General features: G+C 34.1%; 1 protein-coding gene across 8 annotated transcripts in view; it reads left to right on the forward strand.

Moving 5' to 3' along the window:
- Positions 1-19,108, forward strand: part of KIF21A (kinesin family member 21A) — a 137,211-nt gene extending 118,103 nt beyond the window's left edge. For 3 of the 8 annotated variants that reach the window (XM_045554021.1, XM_045554028.1, XM_045554023.1), the window contains 9 exons: positions 710-748; positions 1,427-1,444; positions 4,790-4,926; positions 6,869-7,049; positions 7,480-7,644; positions 10,029-10,146; positions 11,852-12,022; positions 13,304-13,503; positions 17,824-19,108. In XM_045554021.1, coding sequence (XP_045409977.1) covers positions 710-748; positions 1,427-1,444; positions 4,790-4,926; positions 6,869-7,049; positions 7,480-7,644; positions 10,029-10,146; positions 11,852-12,022; positions 13,304-13,503; positions 17,824-17,911 — 1,117 coding nt within the window. In that variant the 3' untranslated portion in view covers positions 17,912-19,108. The remainder of the gene's footprint in view (positions 1-709; positions 749-1,426; positions 1,445-4,789; positions 4,927-6,868; positions 7,050-7,479; positions 7,645-10,028; positions 10,147-11,851; positions 12,023-13,303; positions 13,504-17,823) is intronic. The other 5 variants (XM_045554025.1, XM_045554029.1, XM_045554026.1 and 2 more) reach the window with 3 other exon arrangements.
- The last annotated feature ends 1,356 nt before the right edge of the window (positions 19,109-20,464 follow it).

A 20,464-nucleotide genomic window follows, 5' to 3' on the forward strand; every position in this document is an offset into this window, starting at 1 on the left:
TCGTGTTCCATGCCGACACTCATATCCTCATTCTCCTGAAGCCTGTTATACAATCTAAGTAGATTTTTATAATAACTAGATTCACTGCCAGTCTTGGAGGCTTCAGGGTAGGGCTAACAGGAGGGGCTTGCCTAATTTTAAAATTGCTCTAAAGTCTCCCAACTATTACTGAGGGGCTCCTTAGTCAAAAAAACTCAGTGTTTTTGAGAGAAGTTAAAACCAAGGGTTATTAAATTCTGAGTGATTTACTTTCAATGCAAAAATACAACATATTTGTGTACTTTCAACATTAGCGTCTGAATTTAAAGTAATAATTATCAAGATGAATAAAATTCATTAATAGTTATTGAAATGGGAATAGTTTTTCTAGTCCTAGTCAAATTAAATAGAGCTAACTTTGAAGTGTTATATTTCATGTACTTGGTATTGTTCCTCTATACAGCCTAAGTTGTACAAGGAGGATAGATCAGTAATAGAAATTTCCCCCCCCCAAAGTTTTGGTAGAAAATATAAGGATCAAATTTTTTACATAATTTAGCAATACCTTAAACTTGCAGATATTCAGTGCAAATAGAGAAGCAGAGCACTATAAAGGAAATGTTTGCTGTATTTCTGTTATTCATGCTGTTGATTTTGAGTCCAAAGTCAGTGTCCTTACCTGTTGACATCTGTTTTCTTTCTCCTCATAATTCTAACTCTTTCACTGTAGGTCTGATGAAAGTGACTCCTCTCTGTCGGAGGTACACAGGTACTTTCTTTCTAACTTTCCTATATTCTGACATTTCATTGATGTCCTTAAGTGCCTTCCTAGAAATTCTAAGCAAGTCTCATTTTTGTTGCATGTGTCACCTGTTGTAAATCATATAAATGCACTAATATTTTTAAACATATTAATTTTAATCCATTTTTGTGATCATCCTTGTAGGTAAGATAGTGGTAAACTTTTTTTGGTATACTAGCTTAAAATTGTGATATTTGTTTTCTGTCTATAATATAAATATTTTCTTTAAAAGAAATTGTTTTATGAATATTTATGTCAAGAAAGTTTGTTCCTCAATAATTATTTCCAGTGCCTCAAAGTGTAGGAGGTGGATAAGGTCTTTTTTTTTTGCTGGTTTAACAATTTTAAGTAAAAAGGTTATATGATAAAAAAACATATTCTAGGAAGAAAAAGGATACCATCATGCTAAAAAAAAATGGAACAAGAAATAAACACTAAAAGAGCTTTTAAAAAATAATAGTGAATATCTTTTACTGATAGATACAGTTTTAAAAATAACAATGTTACATTTTTTCATGTTGGATATTTTGGGAGGCCCCTAATTTCTTTCTCTCTTTTTCTCTCTCATCCCTTCTCACCATTATCATTTTGTCTCCTCCCTCTTTGTGCTTGTTTCTCTTGTTTTATGGCCGTTTTGCTGATCAGCAGCAGATCTTCCAGAAGGTAGGCAGGGGGAGGGAGAGGAAGTTAATTTTATTTACAGTGTTACAAAACTTTACTGATTTGCATGGAACAAAAATAAGTTTAGATCAAATCTATTCTACAGATTTACAATATTTAACCTTAACTTAAACTACTTTAAAAGTAAATTTTTATATTTCAGAGTGTGAATAGATTAATTCTAATAGAGAAAGAAATATTATGGATGTATGTTTCCAATATCTTTATGTTTCTATTATCTTTGGTAATCTGTATAAAATAATAACCCTAATATTCAGAATATTTGAGAACATTTTAAAGTATTTAATTAATAAAATACCATGCTTAATGTTCAGATTATTTTTCTGCAGAAGACTGAATAATCAATGATATTATTAATAAAATATGTAAGAATGAAAAAGAGACATCCTACTCTCCAAGGAATAACTGTGCCATATATAATTCCCTGGGGCAAATATTTACTGCATCCTTTTGTAATATTATAACTGCTGACATGATAGAATTGTATTGTATTTTATATCATCAGGGAAACATTTAATAGATTCATGGGATAAAGCTGGTAATCTGAAAGAAAGAAATCTTTTGGAAACACAACATTATGTAATTGAGGGTGCTGTTTAGTTTTTTTTTTCCTCCTTAGGGTAATTTGTGTCATTAAATGCACATCAAAAACAGCTCTTTTACTGTGAATGTGAATTGTTTTCTTTACAATCAGCTTTTTGGGATATACATAGAAATATATTTTCTGTTTGAGAAGTAACAGTAGCAACCTACTGTTCATTAGAAACATACCTTTTCAATATTTGAAGCAATATTTGTAAATTTGATGGCTTTAGTTCATAGCTATGAATCTTATATCACCAAGATTTCAAAATGACAGATTCAGACTTTTGACAGATTCAGATTTCAGTTTTAACCTGGTTAAATTGTTAGCTTACAAACAAGTCACTGAGCATTAGTTTTAAGAATCTAAAATTAATACATGTATGCAAATAACATTAGACTTCATTATTATATACCCAGAGATAACAATTTCTAGTGATGAGAAACTGCTTTGACTTTTGAAATCATTATAACTAGACCATAAAATTAAATGTGTTTTTTTCTGAGTCTAAATTTACCTGCTTTAAATTTCTGTTCATTAGTCTTTCATCAGCCTTCTTCATCTGTACCAGAGTTAATCTAATACCTCTTTGTGTATATATGACTGCCCTTTAAATATTCAGCCCTTTTAAACTTTGCTATTGTATTCTCTCTCCAATGAATGTTCTTTTATCAGCTCAAGTTCTAGTTTTATCATCTCTCCCTTTTATATATGATATAATCTACAGATACTTTATTCTGCTTCTACTGTTTTGGAAAGGCTCCAGTATTTCAATGTTCTTAAAATGTGGCATCTAGAACTATATGCCATTCCAAATGTGGCATAGGCAGAATATAGTAGATCCATTCCTTTCTTTCTCCTGAATTATTTACTTCTATTGAACAAATCATTAATAGCGTTGGTAGGGGAACCATAAATTGTTACTCCATTGATGTTGTATTCAGTAAACACAGCCCTTTTAGTTTTTTAAACTTGGGCTACTGTTAAGCCTCTATCCTACTTGTAGCATTCTTTTCTATCTTTGATTTAAATTTTATGTTTAAATTTTATACAATGGTTATGTTAGTGCTAAGTAGGTACATAAAATAAATGAATTTTGTTTCAGTGATTTTTCCAGGCAATAAAATATAGTATCCATCTCTTTACTATGTCAATTTAATAAGCATGCCTTCTTTCTCTTTGGGTCTAGGGAAAGATTGACTAGATAGTGAAGATATTACAAATTGACAGTGACATTTACTCTTTAAGTATGACTCTTAACCACCTGTGGGACTGCTTTACAACAACAGTTCCATACTTACCCACTTTGTCCACAAGGATATCATTTGAAAGTCTTATTGTACAGGCTTTATTGGAGTCAACATATACTGTGAATAGGACACACCCTAATTTGCTGCCTATTAACCCTACAAAGAACTTCCTCCATGAGATTTGTGAGCCCATGTTATCTCTTACTGATGAGCATTTATTTTTAAGTGTTTATAAAATAATATTTGTTTAATATATTTTTCTGTGAGACTCAACAAGAAGTTTTACTCATTTGTAATTTCTGAAATCCACTTTTTTTTCTCTGTTTTGGAAAGTAAGTTCTACATGTTTTGTTCTTTTTATTGATCTTTGTGATTTCTTAGAGTACTGACAATGATTTTTGCCTCCACAATGGGACACACTGGCAAAACTCTGTGATATAGTATATAAAAATAGAAATATTTGAACTCATTGAATAAGTCTTCATTTTCAGCTCGAACTTATCTTGGGCTCCCTCATTTCTTCTTAATCATTTCTGCCCCTGGCCTCTTAAAGATTGCTCTCTTTTATCAAGAACATGGAAACAGAAACATTTTTGCTTTGTCCCTGTATTTGTCCTAATATTATGCCATCTGTCTTATATAATGGACATATTTCAACATAATTGTTCTTCTTGCTCTGAGCAAAGGTACATTTGGCTGATATATTTATCATGTCTTAATTTGTTATCATTTTTAACCCTCCCAACACAATTATTTCAATTCAGATTCTATCTTAAACTTTTTAGGATAGGGACAATGTTGTGATAATCTTTATATTTCCATAGTAAATAGCCCAGTGGCAAAAGCAGAAATATTAAATGTATGAGAATGCTCCCTAAAGAGCTTCACTGTTATTTTAAATTTTCATTCTTTTTTTTTTAATCTTTGAAACTGTTTTCTTTGAGGAGTTTTTGATATTTCTGAACCATCCTCCATTTAGAATATCTGTTCATGCAATCATTCCTGTCTTTTCTTCAATTTTTGTTTGAAATCTGCTTTCTTAGTACTTTAGGTGGTATGTATGTTATACGTTCTCTGTTTTTTTTTTTTTACATAGAATTACACTTTAGCATGGCATAGAGTTATCTCTTCCAGTTATTTATCACTTATACTTCTTCCATATTTGTCAGAATTCAGTATACTCACACAACTCCCAATATTGCTCCATTAAACGATGAAGAGGTGAAATTGTTAATAAGAAAGTGTAGATGTATTATAGATTTTGCTCTTTGCAGAATGCAACTGCTTACAGATGCCTACTTAGTTGATGTAGTCCATCACTACTGTTACTATTTCACACTTTTTCTCTGTCCTTTTGCTTAAAAAATAGGCAAGAGAGCAATCTGGATTTTATTACTAGTTATTTATAAAAACTTCTTAAAGTTAAATAAAAAATAAAACTAGTCTCAAGATATTAAAGTGAATCTTGGTTTGTTTGTTTTTTGCTCACCTCAGGGGCATAATCAACCCTTTTCCTGCTTCAAAAGGAATCAGAGCTTCTCCACTTCAGTGTATTCACATAGCTGAAGGGCATACAAAAGCTGTGCTCTGCCTGGATTCTACTGATGATCTCCTCTTCACTGGATCAAAAGGTGCTAGTAATTATCTAACACAGAAATTTGATAGGATTTTTAAAATGATTCAGTTTTTAACAGGCTCTAAAAAATGACAAACTATTTTAAGACCACTAAGAATCTGATAATGTGGTTCAGCCCCTGAACTGTATAAAATATAAAATTATTGTACAGTTTGGGAAGAAAGTAAAACCTTTCTTGATGTTTTTTGAATACAATGGTCAGAGAATGCATCTCCCTACAGTATTTGGGCACCTATTTCATGCATGGTCCTGGATTTTGTAATTCAAGTTATATACAAATCTATAAAAGGCCATGAAAATGTATTAATATAATATGATAAAGAAAATTAGATGGGTAGCAAACCACCATTTCTTGAACACTTACTATATATCAGGGGCTATGCTAGGCACTATACTAATATATCTCATTTAATTCTTACAACAACCCCAGTGAGATACATGTTGTATCATCTTGAAACTCAGAATTCAAGAGATTAAGTAATTTGCTCAGGTAAATTTAGCTAGTGAGTGGAAGAACTAGGATTGGAAATTTAGGTCTACTCATCTCCAATCTCGTATTTTAACACCTTTGGTGTAATTGCAAGCAAGTAGAAACCAACTATATATGCTTTGAAGAGTTATAGACTAGCAGTTTAAAGAATTTATGCCTAGCTGTGAGAAACCAGGATGTCTTTGACAAGGAGGCATTTAGGATGAACCCTATAGAATGGTTTGGATATTGACTGGTAAGGATGGATAATCAAGGTTACAGAACAGCATAAGCAGAGACAGGGAGGTAAAAGTGGGGTATATTTGGAAACTAAGTCCAGTTGGAAAAGCAGAATATATATATGTAAGAGAAGTGGTGGGCAACGAGACTAGAAAGGTAAAAGGGAAGCATGTACAGGAATTTCGGGAGCTAATGAAAGTTTTTTAGCATTTAGGGATATTCCAAGATTCACTTTAATCAGCAAATATTTATTGCTCATTGTCTTCAAGGGAAGTATAAGAATCTAGCTAGAACTAAGAATAATGGTAAGCAATTCCACAATTAAAAAAGTATGTTCTGTGAAAAATGTCATACTTTTTTTTTCTTTTTTAAAGAGACAGGGTCTCACTCTGTCACCCAGGCTAGAGTGCAGTGGTGTGATCATAGCTCACTGCAGCCTCAAACTCTTGGGCTCAAGAATCCTCCCACCTGAGCCTCCCAAGTAGCTAGGACTACAGGCATGTGCTACCATGCTTGGCTAATTTTTTAATTTTTTTTGTAAAGGTGAAGTCTAGCTATGTTGCCCAGGTTAGTCTTAAAGTCCTGGCCTCAAGTGATCTTCCCACCCCAACCTCCCAAAGTGCTGGGATTACAGGTGTGAGCCACCAGGCCCAGCCTGAAAATGTCATACTTTTCTAATGATTCAAGTTAAATGAATACCTCTAGGATAATTAGGTATTCAATATGTCAGAAAAACAAAATAAAACAGTTTTGTGATTTATGCTTTTGGGTCAAAAAATAAAAATAAAATCCATCAATTTGACACTTGGAAGAGAAAGGTGTATGTGTTTGTGAATGTGGAAAGTGTTGTGAGGAGGTAGCAGTGTGACCAAAGCAGGAGAGGCTGCTTTGAAGAGGCTGATTTGAGACTGCCATTTTAAATTCAGGGGCAATTTGAAGGAAGACTCTCTTGATATTACTGTTTCAAAATTTTATAAATTTTTTAATACCACGTGAGGCATATACCAGACATTCCTGACTTTCACCTGATCCTTTATACCTACTTTGCTTTTGAACCCACTGCAGAGGATTAAGGATGGAGTTAGGGATGCCTATTGCAGGTTAATTGAATAATTACTATTTTGTCTTCCTTCTTGTAGAAGAGAAATTGTTTACATAATTTTTATTGTTAAGAGAACCTAAAGTAGTTCACATTAACCGTATTTCCTCTTTTTTGCATTTGTTTTAGATCGTACTTGTAAAGTATGGAATCTGGTGACTGGGCAGGAGATTATGTCACTGGGAGGTCATCCCAACAATGTCGTATCTGTAAAATACTGTAATTATACCAGTTTGGTCTTCACTGTATCAACATCTTATATTAAGGTGTGGGATATCAGAGATTCAGCAAAGTGCATTAGAACACTGACGTAAGTAACTTAAAAATAAATAACATAAGGAGTGAATAGCTCTTTTTAATTTTTTTTAATAAAATATAAGAAAAGATAGGACTATAAATGCATTTTAATTTTTTTATATCTGTCCAGTCCCCAGAGGATGTTAAAGTGTTCACTGTAAAAGCACAGATAAAACAAGAAGGGGGGAAAATAAAACTATTGACACAATAAAATGTAAGAGCCTGGTATTAAATAGGAAGGAATAAACTATATATTTGATCTGTGACTAAGTGCACATTTCATGTTTTCTCCCTCCCAAATACTGAGGTAGACACTGTGTGAGCGGTGACAAAAGGACACAGTTCTTGTTGCCTACAGCTAGTTTCCTAGAAATTCAAGGGATTCTAAGCTGAACTCAAGTCCAGAAATGTGATGTTTTTTGCTTTGTTTTGTATCCATTAAGGTCTTCAGGTCAAGTTACTCTTGGAGATGCTTGTTCTGCAAGTACCAGCCGAACTGTAGCTATTCCTTCTGGAGAAAATCAGATCAACCAAATTGCACTAAACCCAACTGGCACTTTCCTCTACGCAGCTTCTGGAAATGCCGTCAGAATGTGGGATCTTAAAAGGTAGAATTTTTAAGAAAATGTACCTCTTCCAAATGGCAAATAGAACTTCAGACATTAATAACCTATTAGAGCATATGAAATCTAATTGTTATAACTCCAGAAGTTAATGTAAAATCATAGTCTTTTCTATTCAGCACAACATGCCTAAATGTCTCTTCTGTCCTCATCAGCAAACTCACAATTTTCTCTTTCTTTTATCTCCATTGCTGGAGAATAAAAGGATATGAAGGAAAAACTGAATTGAAATGTTATACTCTCTTAGTATTTGTTCACAAATTGTGCTGTTTACTAGGAAGAGGCCAGGAGTCTCTTCTTGGTTTCTGTAGTACCTTTGAAATAATTATTTTTCTGTGACATTATTTAAGCATCTTATATCTCAAATTTTTTAGTTTGTAAAGTTTATGTAATAACTTTAGGTATAAATACTCACAGGATTTTTGTGAATATAAAATAAAATATATGTAAATTATGAGGTATTAAGAAGATAAAATGGTAAAAAAAAAAAAATTGAAATGTAGGCATTACATCTTTCATTTGATTTTTATTTACCGTGAAGTGTGAGCTTTTATCCTGTAGGTGAATGTTAATTTTAGCTTCTTTTCTAGTTCTTAAAATTTTGGCAGCAAGGAAACATTCATGTATTAGTTAACAAGTATTTTTTTGTTGTTGTTTTAAGCATGAAATGAAGTTTATTGAGGAAGGACAAGATAGGTTTACAGAGTAAGAGCAGGATACGTTCACCACAGAACGATGAATGGACCCCTCTGTCATAACAAAAAGGGCTCAGTTAACAAGTGTTTATTCAACACCAATGATGTCAGGCATTGCACCAACAATGTGGTAGGAACTGGGAATAAAGATGGAGCAAGACAAATGTGGTACCTACCTTCTTAGAGCCCATCTTATAATGGAGGACAAAGGCCATTAAACAGGCTATACAAGATTCTGTAGTAAGTTTTCCAATTCAGGTAATATGGGTACCTCTCATCCAGAAGGGTTTTATCATTGGTAAATCAAATGGATATTTATTTGAAAAACTTTGAGAAAAACTGATGTTATAATTTGTAACATTTAAAACATGTTAGAGTATGACTGAGAAAGTATAACAAACATAATTTATAGATAAATAGATGAGAGAGAAAGAGAGCAAAACCGCAGTCGGAATACTGTATTTGAAATAAAATGTGGAAAATTGAAAATAGTGCTTGTTCAAGAAAGTTAGAAAAGAGGTAAGGACTTAGTTTATTCTTGAAGTTATTAAATTTGACTTGTGGTAGGAACAATATGGGGGAAGACAGTCAAAAGTCATAAGGCAGACAAGATCCCAGCTTTTGAAAATCTTTACACTTTTTAATTTGCTGAAAAGTTAGGTCTTTTGGAACCTCGTTGATTTTAGCAACATAATTAAACATAGATTCATCTTAACAAAGTTACCTAAGAGAATAGTTTTCAAGAAACTGTGATATCCTAGAAGCTCAATACATCTCTGTATTCCAGCAGCTTGATTTGAGGTAGGACTGTGAAACAAAGGTTCATTGTTCCCCTGACAATTGACATCACACATTTTTCTAGCAGCTGGATATCTGTCCTGGTCATTTTCATATCTTTATAATAAATGATGAAATGTAATAACTGATGAAATGGACCACCTATTTTCTAATGTACACATTCACACATATATGTGTGTGCACAGGTATATGTATATATATGTGCATACATGTGTACATATAATGTGTATATATGTGTAGTTTTGAAAATATGTGTTTTGTGTGTGCAATAAAATAATCTTACTTTCTCAAAATTGTTACTGATTTTGTAATTACATGTTGTTTTATTCAAATTCCAAATTGGACCTAATAACATCAGTCCTATGTCTATCATGTGTTTAGACATTTAACAGATTAAGATTTATGTGGCCTTAGGTTGGAGTTAAAATTAGCCATTTTTAAAATTTTCTTTCTGCTTTTTTGTTTACCACCTAAATGACATTAGTCAGCTTTGGAATAACTTACATAGGACTCTCCTTGCTTGTATCATAGATTATGTTTGGACATTTTTTGACTCTAATTTGAACAAGAAGTGGAGCTAAAATGAAAAAAGCTGGGCGTGATGGCACACGCCTGTAGTCCCAGCTACTCAGGACCCTGAAATGGGAGGATCACTTAAGCCCACGACTATGAGACTGTAGTGCACTATGATCATGCCTGTGAATAGCAACTACACTCTAGCCTGGGCAGCATAGCAAGATACTATCTGGAATAAAAGAGGAAATGAATAAAATTAGTGAATATTTTATGAAAGAATGTGGATTATTTATGTTGAGACTTAGTCCCATCATGCTAAAAGATATTTTCAAATACAATTACTTTTCTTTCTTTTTAAAGGTTTCAGTCTACAGGAAAGTTAACAGGACACCTAGGCCCTGTTATGTGCCTTATTGTAGATCAGATTTCCAGTGGACAAGATCTAATCATCACTGGCTCCAAGGATCATTACATCAAGGTACGTGTAACAGAATTTTTGAGTTATGATGGCCGATTAAGTGATAGGTTTGAAGTATTCAGACTCATCTAGGACCTTTCTTAATCAGTTTCTCTTTCTCTTAATCAGTTTTCTTTTTTCTCTTTTGTAGCATTTTCATTTTCTTTTTAATCTTTTTCTTATACATAGTTTCTGATTTTATTGTCTTATTATTCAATCATATATTCTCATTTTTCCATGGAAGATAGGCTGGAAAGGATTTTAAAGAACTTTTAGGCCAGTCTTCCAACTAATACATGAGTCTCATAAAACGTCATTATCACCCTCTTTTATCCTGAGAATGTTATGATCTCCAGAATTTTATAAAATTGGCAGATAAGGTGAGAAAAGATGCGTTGTTCGATTCTAGAAATGCTGACGGAGGACATTCACTTGTAGGTCAGGAGGCTGTTAGAAATGCAAGTCCAGAGGTCAAGATAAGTTGTGACTAGAGATGTAGGTTTGGGAGCCATTCAAATAGAAGCAGATGTTCGAGGTTAAGGGTTGATGAAGCAGCTAAGGGAGAGAAAAGTTGACTGAGGACTCAGCCTTGAGGAATACCCAAACCAGTAGGAATAAAAAAAGATAAAGTAAGAAAGGTAGGAAGAATGTAAGTATACTTTCTAGAAACTGATTAAGAGATCAGAGATGGGTTAGTGACTTGAAGTTAGAATGTTTAAGAGGAGAGAATTTAATATTCAGGAGACTTGAACATTTACATGCTTAGCAAATGGGGTTAGTAGAGAGGGAATGAATGAAGAGAAGAGTGAAGTCGTGGCAATTGATAAGGGTGGTAGGAGGAGTTAGATCATAGACATAAACATTGGAAAGAAGTAAGTACACTTTAGCTTCAAGAAAGAAGGGAAGGGTAAAAAGATGTTCGATAATAAAGAGAAACTTTTAGAATGAAGGGAGGGTCCAGAAAATTTATTTTTGATTATATTAACCTTTTAAGGAAAGCACAAGGTATGGGCTAAAAGAGATGAGGGCAACTGAGGAAAGAGAAAAGGTTCTGAACAGGAGTTTTGGGGAATTGGAGATGACCTCCTGGACTTCAGAGTTACCTAATGGTGATTAAATAACAATATATTGTTTATTTGAATTTCAACTGGACAGGTAGTAAGTATATTTATTATTGAACATATCATTTGTTCAATACATATTGAACATATCATTTGTTGAACACACATAACATGAAAAAACCTGATTGCCTTTCTTAAAACCCTATAGACATGTAAGCATATGACATGTAAGCAAAAGTAGTTTGAAACAGGGCTCAGGTTCATCCTCAGTGTCTTTCATACCATGTAATTTAATTAACTTAGTCAAGCATACATAGTAACAAATATCAATACAAAGCAATAAATAACATCCAGATGTGGTACTGTGTGCCTGTAGTCCCAGCTACTTGGGAGGCTGAGGCAGGAGGACCACGTGAGCCTAAAAGTTCAGGGCTATAGTGTGCTACGATCATGCCTGTGAATAGCCACTGCACTCCAATCTGGGCAACATAGCAAGACCCCAACTCTTAAAAAAAAAAGAAAAAAGAAAAAAAACCAACATGTAACAAAACAGTCATTTCTGATTAACATACATGTGCATGTGTTTCTATTAATGTACACAAATAGGTGCTAATTTGTAAGTTAAATGGGATAACTGCTTTCTTTTTGCTTTTTTTTTTTTTTAGATGTTTGATGTAACTGAAGGGGCTCTTGGAACTGTGAGCCCCACTCACAATTTTGAACCTCCTCATTATGATGGCATAGAAGCACTAACCATTCAAGGGGATAACCTATTTAGTGGGTCCAGAGATAATGGAATCAAGAAATGGGACTTAGGTCAAAAAGACCTTCTGCAGGTAATGCAAAACCTTTTCATGGAATGGATCAGGCATTTCAAAACCACTCAGTAGTTTGTGTAAGAACTTTAAAAGCTTCAATGTAGATTTTTATTGTTTAGGGATAATATTAGTCAGGGCTTTCTCTTAAAGAATGTTTCATGGTCACCCACCAGAATCACTAAATGGGAGAAAGGAAAAATTCAACATTTATTAATACCTGTTAGATAAGAGAAAAATAGACACTGTTAAGAGTTGAAAAATCTGGGATTGCCCCATGCATATGTTTATTATATAAAATCAGCGTTGGAGTAGAGCAGTTGCAGTTTCCCATTTTGTTTTGTTTTTGCTTTATGTACACATAAAGAGTACCAAGTTTAGCTAAAGTCAAGAGTAATATAAATGATTCCTCATCTACGAGGGCACTTTCATGCATCCAAGAGTGGTGTTTCCCCCACATCCTCCAGAATGATAGTTGGGTTGAAGTGTTGTGGCAATAAATTCAAATATTGGTGTCTTTTCCTAATTCTCAGGGTAAGAAATTAGTTAACAGATGAAATTATTCTCAGTTTCAAACTTTTCCTTATATATGTATGTGTTACAGTTGTTATCACTTTCCTACTTACACCCAGCAGATGAAAACAAAATGAACAAGTAGCATGAATATTAGTAAAACACTTGGCAACACATTCATATACAGTACTGTATTCAAAAACTTTTATTAAAATACAGATATATTCATGGTTGTTATTTTTATTGTGCATATATTTATGTATAACATGTAGTCTAGTTTGATCTTGTAATTGTTGTTTGCTCATTATGAAATATATAGATTACCTCTGGATTTCTGCAAACAACTTTAAGTCTGTATATTCTCTACCAAAGGTGTAAGCTAGAGATTTCATAAGGCAGTCTTTATAGTCCACGTGCCAGCTTTTAGTTTTCGAACTTGTTTTATTAAATATATTTTGGAGAAAGATGAGACATTTACTGCCCATGAAAAGGATGTAATATTTGAAAAATTCTGTATACTTTCAGGTTCTTTTAGATTGTATAGATTATTAATATAATAGGCCTTTAATATTGGTAATGATGAAAATCAGTGGGGCAAATTGGGAAGCAAATTACAGATTTATTTCTTTAAATCACTAACAGTGATTGCATAGAAAATGAACTTTTATGGTTTCCAGACCATTTTAAATATTGAGTTTTATCAATGAAAATGTTTGCAACTTATTTTGGTATGAAAATGTCAGTTTGGAAGGCTCCCCTTAAACTGCTGATTTCTCTTTTTTCTCTCAGCAAGTTCCAAATGCGCATAAGGATTGGGTCTGTGCCCTGGGAGTGGTGCCAGGCCACCCAGTTTTGCTCAGTGGCTGCAGAGGGGGAATTTTGAAACTCTGGAACGTGGATACTTTTGTGCCAGTTGGAGAGATGAAGGGTCATGATAGTCCTATCAATGCTATCTGCGTTAATTCCACCCACATTTTTACTGCAGCTGAGTAAGTTTTCTTGTGTGATTTTTCTCTGTATTGGTTGCTTGCATTCAGGCTTAATAAATATATAAGTTGTAAATGTCTAGAAACATTGAAATATGAAATCTTTCTTGTATTATAGTCACTCTAAGGTCTGTTTTAGGATGTCTACTGAATTTAGGCTCCAAGATTACATGACAATACTGTTACTCCTGTATTAGCACTCTTCTTCTTATAGGAAGTCTGTTGCCACGTCTTTCCTTGGTGATTTTGATGTTTAAAAAATAATTTATAGATGACTAATTTTCTAAAGATTTTATTTTAGAAAGGCAACAAATTTGCTATTGTTCGTATTTACAAATCATTTAAAAAATCTCTCTGTGCTTCTTCCTTCCTTTAAAGTATAAGTACATAGTAATAACATCTGCTTTCTCCCTCTTGTGTATTGCTGGATCGATTGATTCATTTATTCATTCACAATGAATCTCTTATGTGCTGGGCATTCTTCTAGACTATTGGGAATAGAGCAGTGAACAAAACAGGTCCAAACCTCGATTTACAGTCTAATGAGAAGAACTGGAAAATAATCAGTAGAATATGTTAGATGGTGATAAGTGCAATGGTGAAAAAATAAAGCAGGGAGAGGGAATGAGAGTTTCTAATGTCAGGGGTAAGAAAATAGGGTGGTTGGTGAAGGCCTCACTGAGAAAGTGACATTTAAGAAGATGCTCGAAGGAAAGATGTGATCATAAAAATGACAAAATATGTGTGAAAAGTAATAGATACTTTGGAAAGGAGAGCAAATGTATTATAACGTGAGATGGTCTCATTCAAATAAAATGTAATTTCTTATAAATATCTATCTTATTTTTTGTGCACTAGTTATATTATTTGAGCACTGCCTTGATTCAGCGTATCCCAAATGCATGAACACTTGCTTTTACTTTAAAACCTCTGCTTTATTTCCATGTCTATTTATTTGTGCTGTTGCCATTGAATCTCTCTTTTCATTTAGATTTATTGTCTTTCAGCTTTAAGGTAAATCAAAGCCAATTTTCTTTGTTTTTCCAAAGTACTTACCTCTGATGCTTCATTCATGGTATTTCCAAGATGCATCTTAAAAGTCATCACTTTTGTTTATTTCCTTGAGTGTATCACTGAGGCCTTGGGGTTCAGGTGTGATGTAACTGTACTTACCTCCCTTTCATGATATGGTTTCATTTTTGAAGAATGAAACTTTTTCCCAGTTTACCCAAGGTGCATCAGATGCAAATGTATTCACTACATATTTTAAATATCATAGTAAAATAGCAAATAAAATCAGAAGACCTATATTAAAATTAGTTTTACTTATTTGTTATCTAACAAACATTTATATAGTGCTTACTGTCTGTGAGGCATTGTTCTAAGTGCTTTGTAGACATTAACTTACTTAGTCCTCACTAACTCTAGAAGATAAGTATTATTATTATAACCTCCATTTTACAGGTAGGAAAACTTAGGCACTTTATAACTTATATAGGAATTTCATCATATCTGTCATTTCTGGGTCTGGTATCATTGATTGATTTTTCTCATAATCACTGGTTAAATTTCTGCTTCTTTTCATGTCCAGTACTATTTTATTGGATGTTGGACATTATAATATTGTGTTTTCAGTATCTTGATTTTGTTGTATTTTGTATTCCTTTAAAGAGTGTTGGAATTCGTCACGCAGTTGAATGACTTGTAGTTCAGTTTCATCTTTTTGAGGCTTGTTTTTAACCTTTGTTGGGTAGGTCTAGAGTAGTCTTTACTCTAGGGTTAGTTAGCTCTTCTACTATGGGTTAATTCTTGGATTTCTACTGAATGTCCCAAGTGTTCAGTGATACTAGTCAGAACTTGAACATCTCTGTTAGTTATTTTTTGTCTGATCTTACAGTCTCACCCTACTCATGTGCAACTTAGCATTCAGTCAAAGACTTTAGGGGAACTTTTATAGATTTGTAGAGTTCTTTCTCTGCATAGATCTCTCCTCTTTCTACTTGGCTTTTCAAATTCCAGCTACTAGACTTTCCAGATTTCTTGGCTTCTCAGATTTTGTCTTTTGTCTCTTCAACTCAGTGATCCTCTGGTTTTCTGCTTAGGTTCCCCTTCCCTGTGCTGTAGTGTGGAAAATGCTTCCAGGCAGAAAGCCAGGGCTATCACAGAGTTCATTTTCTTTGTTTCCCTTTTCCCACAGATGACACCCCTGAGCTGCCTTTGCCTAGTATTGAAAACAGTTGTTCCATATATTTTGTCCAGTTTTTTCTTTGTTTGCAGTGGGATGGTTAGCCTGGTGTGAGTTCCCCTGCATGGCTAGTGGTGGAGATTCAATCATCTCACACTCAGCATGTCCAAAACTGAGAAACCTGCTTCTCCCACAGCCTTCTCCATCACGGTCGGTGGCTTCCCTGTCTTTTCGCTGCTCGGGCCAGACCTTTCATTCCTCCCTTTCCTTTACACTCCATTTCTAATCCATCATCAAATCCTGTCGGCTCTACCTTTAAATTATATCTAGGATCTGACCCTTTCTCACCACATCATCTGCCACCTCACTAGACCTAATCACCGACCACTCATGGATTACTACAGTGGCCTCCTAAACAAAGTGCTTTGCCCACATGCAGTCTATTCTCCACACAGAAGCCAGAGTAATCCTTTAAAAACATAAGTTGGATCATATTCCTTCTCTGTTTGAAACCTTGCAGTGGTCCTCCATTTCCCTTAGGGTTGAGGCCATACTTGACTTTCTGAGTAGCTGTCACCTCCCTCGCCTTACCTTTTAGTACCCTCTGGCTTGCTCCTTCTCTTGCAACCCCCCTAACCTCTTTGCTGGTCCTTGAACATACCAAGCTCACTCCTGCCTTAGGGCATTTGCCAAACTGCTCCCTTTCTTTGCCTGGAATGTTTTTGCATCAGAGATCCTGACCTTCTTCCAAGTCTTTCCTTCTCTGTAAGAGCACTCGGGTCATTTTATTTAAGATCGTAATTTTTCCTGTCACCTAAAGCCCCCAAGTCCCCTGCCAGGCTCCACTTCTAAGATACTTGATAGTTTAATCATTTATTGTGGGTTGTTGTCTGTCTCCTTTTGCTGGCATGTATGGTCCATCATGGTAGACAGTTTGGGTTTTTTAATTTTACTTTTTGTTTTTAAAAACAAGCACCTAGAACAGTGCTTGGCACATAGCAGGTTCTCAATAAACATTTGTTGAGTAAATAGTGGAATGAATAAATGGAATAGTTAAATGGGCAGATAAATGAACATATTCCATTGTTGTTATTAATCTATGAGTGCTGTGTGTGATGGGGAGAAGATAACCAATTAAAATGCAGAAAGCCTGGGTTCTAATAAAGCTCTGCTTTTCGCTGTGTAACACTGGCATGCAGCTAAACTCTTATTTTCCTTGGAATGGAGTACATAACCTCTGAACTGCATTGTAACTATAAAATTCTATGGAAACTCTTTTTTTCTTTGACTTTGGGTTCATCAGGAAATTGGTAAAAAATACATTTCTTTTAAGCCATGAGAGACATGTTAAGTTCAGGGACTGGTCCCGGTATCCACCTGCTGGGTGAACAGAAACAAATTTTCTCAGAAACACTTTTTTTCCTCTTTTTCTTAAATTTAAATTCTTCTTTAATTGGCAAATAACAATTGTATGTATTTATAGGGTATCAGAAACACTTTTAATCTTCTATGTTATGTGCTAGGTGGAGTATTAGGTCACTTCTCAATAGCCTTCTGCTTTTTGTGGGCTTATTTGCTGATTTTACCCAAAGATAATTCTTCTTCACTTTGCCAGATTCACCAGCCCTGCCCCAGCCTCCTCCCTGCCCAGAAGCCTCACTATAACCTTCTGTTGTTCTGCCCGAAGACCTCTGACCTTATGTCATTTCACTTCCTGTTTTTTGAAGTAATGAGTACAGATCCAGTGTTAAAAGATGGGGCTCTGGAGCCAGATTGCCTGGATTCAAATCTTGGCTCCGTCACTTACTTTGCTATCTGGGCCTCAGGTTGCTCATCAATAAAAAGGGGATCATAGCAGTACCTGTCTCTACTGGTAGTTAAAGGGAATTAAATGTGTTAATGTATGAAAGGGGCACATAGTAACCTAACAAGGCCTGGCATATAGTAAGCCCTTGATAATATGAGCTGTTATCATTGTCATGATATATGTTTGCTATACTTAAAAGACAGTGTATATTTTTACTTGCATTTATTAAAGGCCTATTTAGAAAATGTTTCCATTATAAATAATTCTAAGAGCTTTTTGTTTATTTTTCTGTCCCCGTTCATATGTCCATTTTTACTTTATTGTTTTGTAGTGATCGAACTGTGAGAATTTGGAAGGCTCGCAATTTGCAAGATGGTCAAATCTCTGACACAGGAGATCTGGGGGAAGAAATTCAGTAATTAAGCATTAATGAAGATAAGTTATAAACTGAATACTGTGACAATACTCTGTATGTTCTTTATGGAAAATGTTATATGGTATTTATTAGGCAAAAACTTATGAATGGGATTAACTGGAAACTATATCTGAATCCAGCTGCTGCTGAATATAAATGGTATTGTAATAAAATTGTGTACTATCCTGTGTGCTTAACTTTAATGTCTACCAATACATATATACCCTACAATTGATATATTGCTTTATTCACACTTTTATTGTGGCTGGATTTCTGTGCCTAAATATAAAAAACACCTTCAAATTATTCAAATTACAAGATGTCTGCTTTTGTGACAGTCAGAAAACACACCTGGAATACAATGCAACCCACTATTAACGCATTCGTATAGTCTATTCAAGTGATTTACATATTTAAATTTATTGGGAATGTTAGTCAAATTGTGGTCCACTTGTCAGGTATTTATATTAGTCTATAGAGGATTCTCCAGTTTCAAAGCTCTTTTAATGTAATGGAAAAAAATAAGATATGAGAATATAATTGATGATTTTTCATAAAGTGGAATTGACCTTAATCTACTAACAAAGAAGGTTAAACAGTTTGTGTTAAATGTTGGCATTTACTTGTATTGACCAAAGTTTTGCAGCTGTGCTATATTCTATGCTCAGGACTAAAATGCTGTTAAATTGTTCTTTTATTAGTGCTGTGCGTATATTCTGTGATGGCAAACATTGTTGATGTCCTAACAGAAATATATTTCCATCTATTTTCCTATGGAGTTGTTTCTATTATCACCATTTAATTTCATTTTTATTTAATAGTAGTATTTCCTTCCATTTTATCTAATTTTTTTATATGCTGCTAAATATATTTTAAATACACTATGTTTGCAAATCTTGGTAGCTATGATGATAACTATTATCATCTGTGGTGGGAAAGGTTATGTAAATAGGTAGATTGTATAGAGAGACTATCTTGCATTGTGCCTGTATGAATTTTTAAATGCTGTAGATTGGATTTTGCAAAAGGATGTATGATATTTCTGTCTGCTCAGAATATTAATTTGTAAATTCTGCAAGTTTAATTTTTCTGTAGATGGTATAACATTTGAAAATATTGTGTTATGTGATTATTTTCCCCTGAAAATATTTGCTTGTAAATGAATGCCTAGCTAGGGCTTAAATAAACATGTTGCTATTAATTACTTTTATTTTATTGTTATTTTTCTAATTGTAAGAAAATGGCCAGTGTTTGTAAAACGTGGTTTATCTATGTGTGATATAAGCAAAGGCATTGTTTTGGTTATCTAGCAATTCATATATGTTCCTTTCTTTAAAGGCTCACTGAACATGAGACATTCTTGAAAAGTTTAAACTATAACCTAATCTTGATGAACCATGGAAACTCACTGTTTAAAGGAATTAAATGAAACTATGTAATTTAGGGATTTGAATATAGATGGTAAAACAAATAAAATATGATTCCCATAAATGTTAGGACAATGGTGACCTCAGTTATCTTGAGAGGAGAGGGGGTGGATGGTAACTGGCAGGTGTCACAGCAGGTGAGTTCAGTGGGTAAAGGGGGTGTGAAGGGAGCTTCTGGGTCCCAGCAACGTTATATCTTGTGACATGGGCCCTCAGTGCTACCTAAGCATTTGCTTTATATATACATGTTAAACTGTGCATGTATTAATGTTTCTCTATCCTCTTATATATGTGTTCTAAGTTTCATAACAAAATAATTTTAAAAGACATTTTTTAAGGAAGGGATTTTCCTGTAAAGACAAAACTCAGCTGCTTTGTAATTTTGCTTCCTTCCCTGAAGGAAGGTACTATGCCAAGACCTGAGAAAGACTATCTGGACTATTTTGAATTTCAAGTCTAGTTGCAGTGTTTCTTTTTGCAGGACCATTTCCTAATAATTCATTAATTTGATAATTAATTTATTCAGTAGATATTTATTGAGCATACATGGGGCCAGGTATTGGAGATGAAAAAAGAACAAGACTGAGATGACACTTACCCTCTGAGTGGAGAGAAATAATAAAAACAGCACGTACATAACAGCTTGGTAAGAGCTCAGAGAAACTCCAGGGTGCCTTAGCACCTATTAGAAGCACCTAATCCTGACTCCAAGTTGAATTAAATGTCCTGAGCACTGTGTTTGCTTGTACAAAATGTAAATGCCAGTGTCTGTTTTACCTATTAAGTGCTGCTAGAGGCTCAGCCAGGGAGGAACTGATTTAAGTAATTCAAAAGTATGCATAAAAGAGGCAGTCTTCTTAAAGAATTTGCATTTTAAAACATAACCTTAACCCCGAAAGATCCCATCCAGGAAGGTCAAAATAATTCTTAAAACAGTTGCAATAGTGCCTGTAAAAATTAAAAGTGGATTAAGCCTCACTATGTGTTAGATATATGCCTTGTCTCCCCATACACACAGAATAGCTGCTTCTTTTTTTGAAGAGGTATGTTTCTTCTTTCAAATCCAAATCTCTGCAATTTCACTAAAGAGTAACACAACATTTTGCATATTAATTCAGCCATACCTCACA

The sequence above is a fragment of the Lemur catta genome, chromosome 6 (genome assembly GCF_020740605.2).
Source record: "Lemur catta isolate mLemCat1 chromosome 6, mLemCat1.pri, whole genome shotgun sequence".
Classification (NCBI taxonomy): domain Eukaryota; kingdom Metazoa; phylum Chordata; class Mammalia; order Primates; family Lemuridae; genus Lemur; species Lemur catta.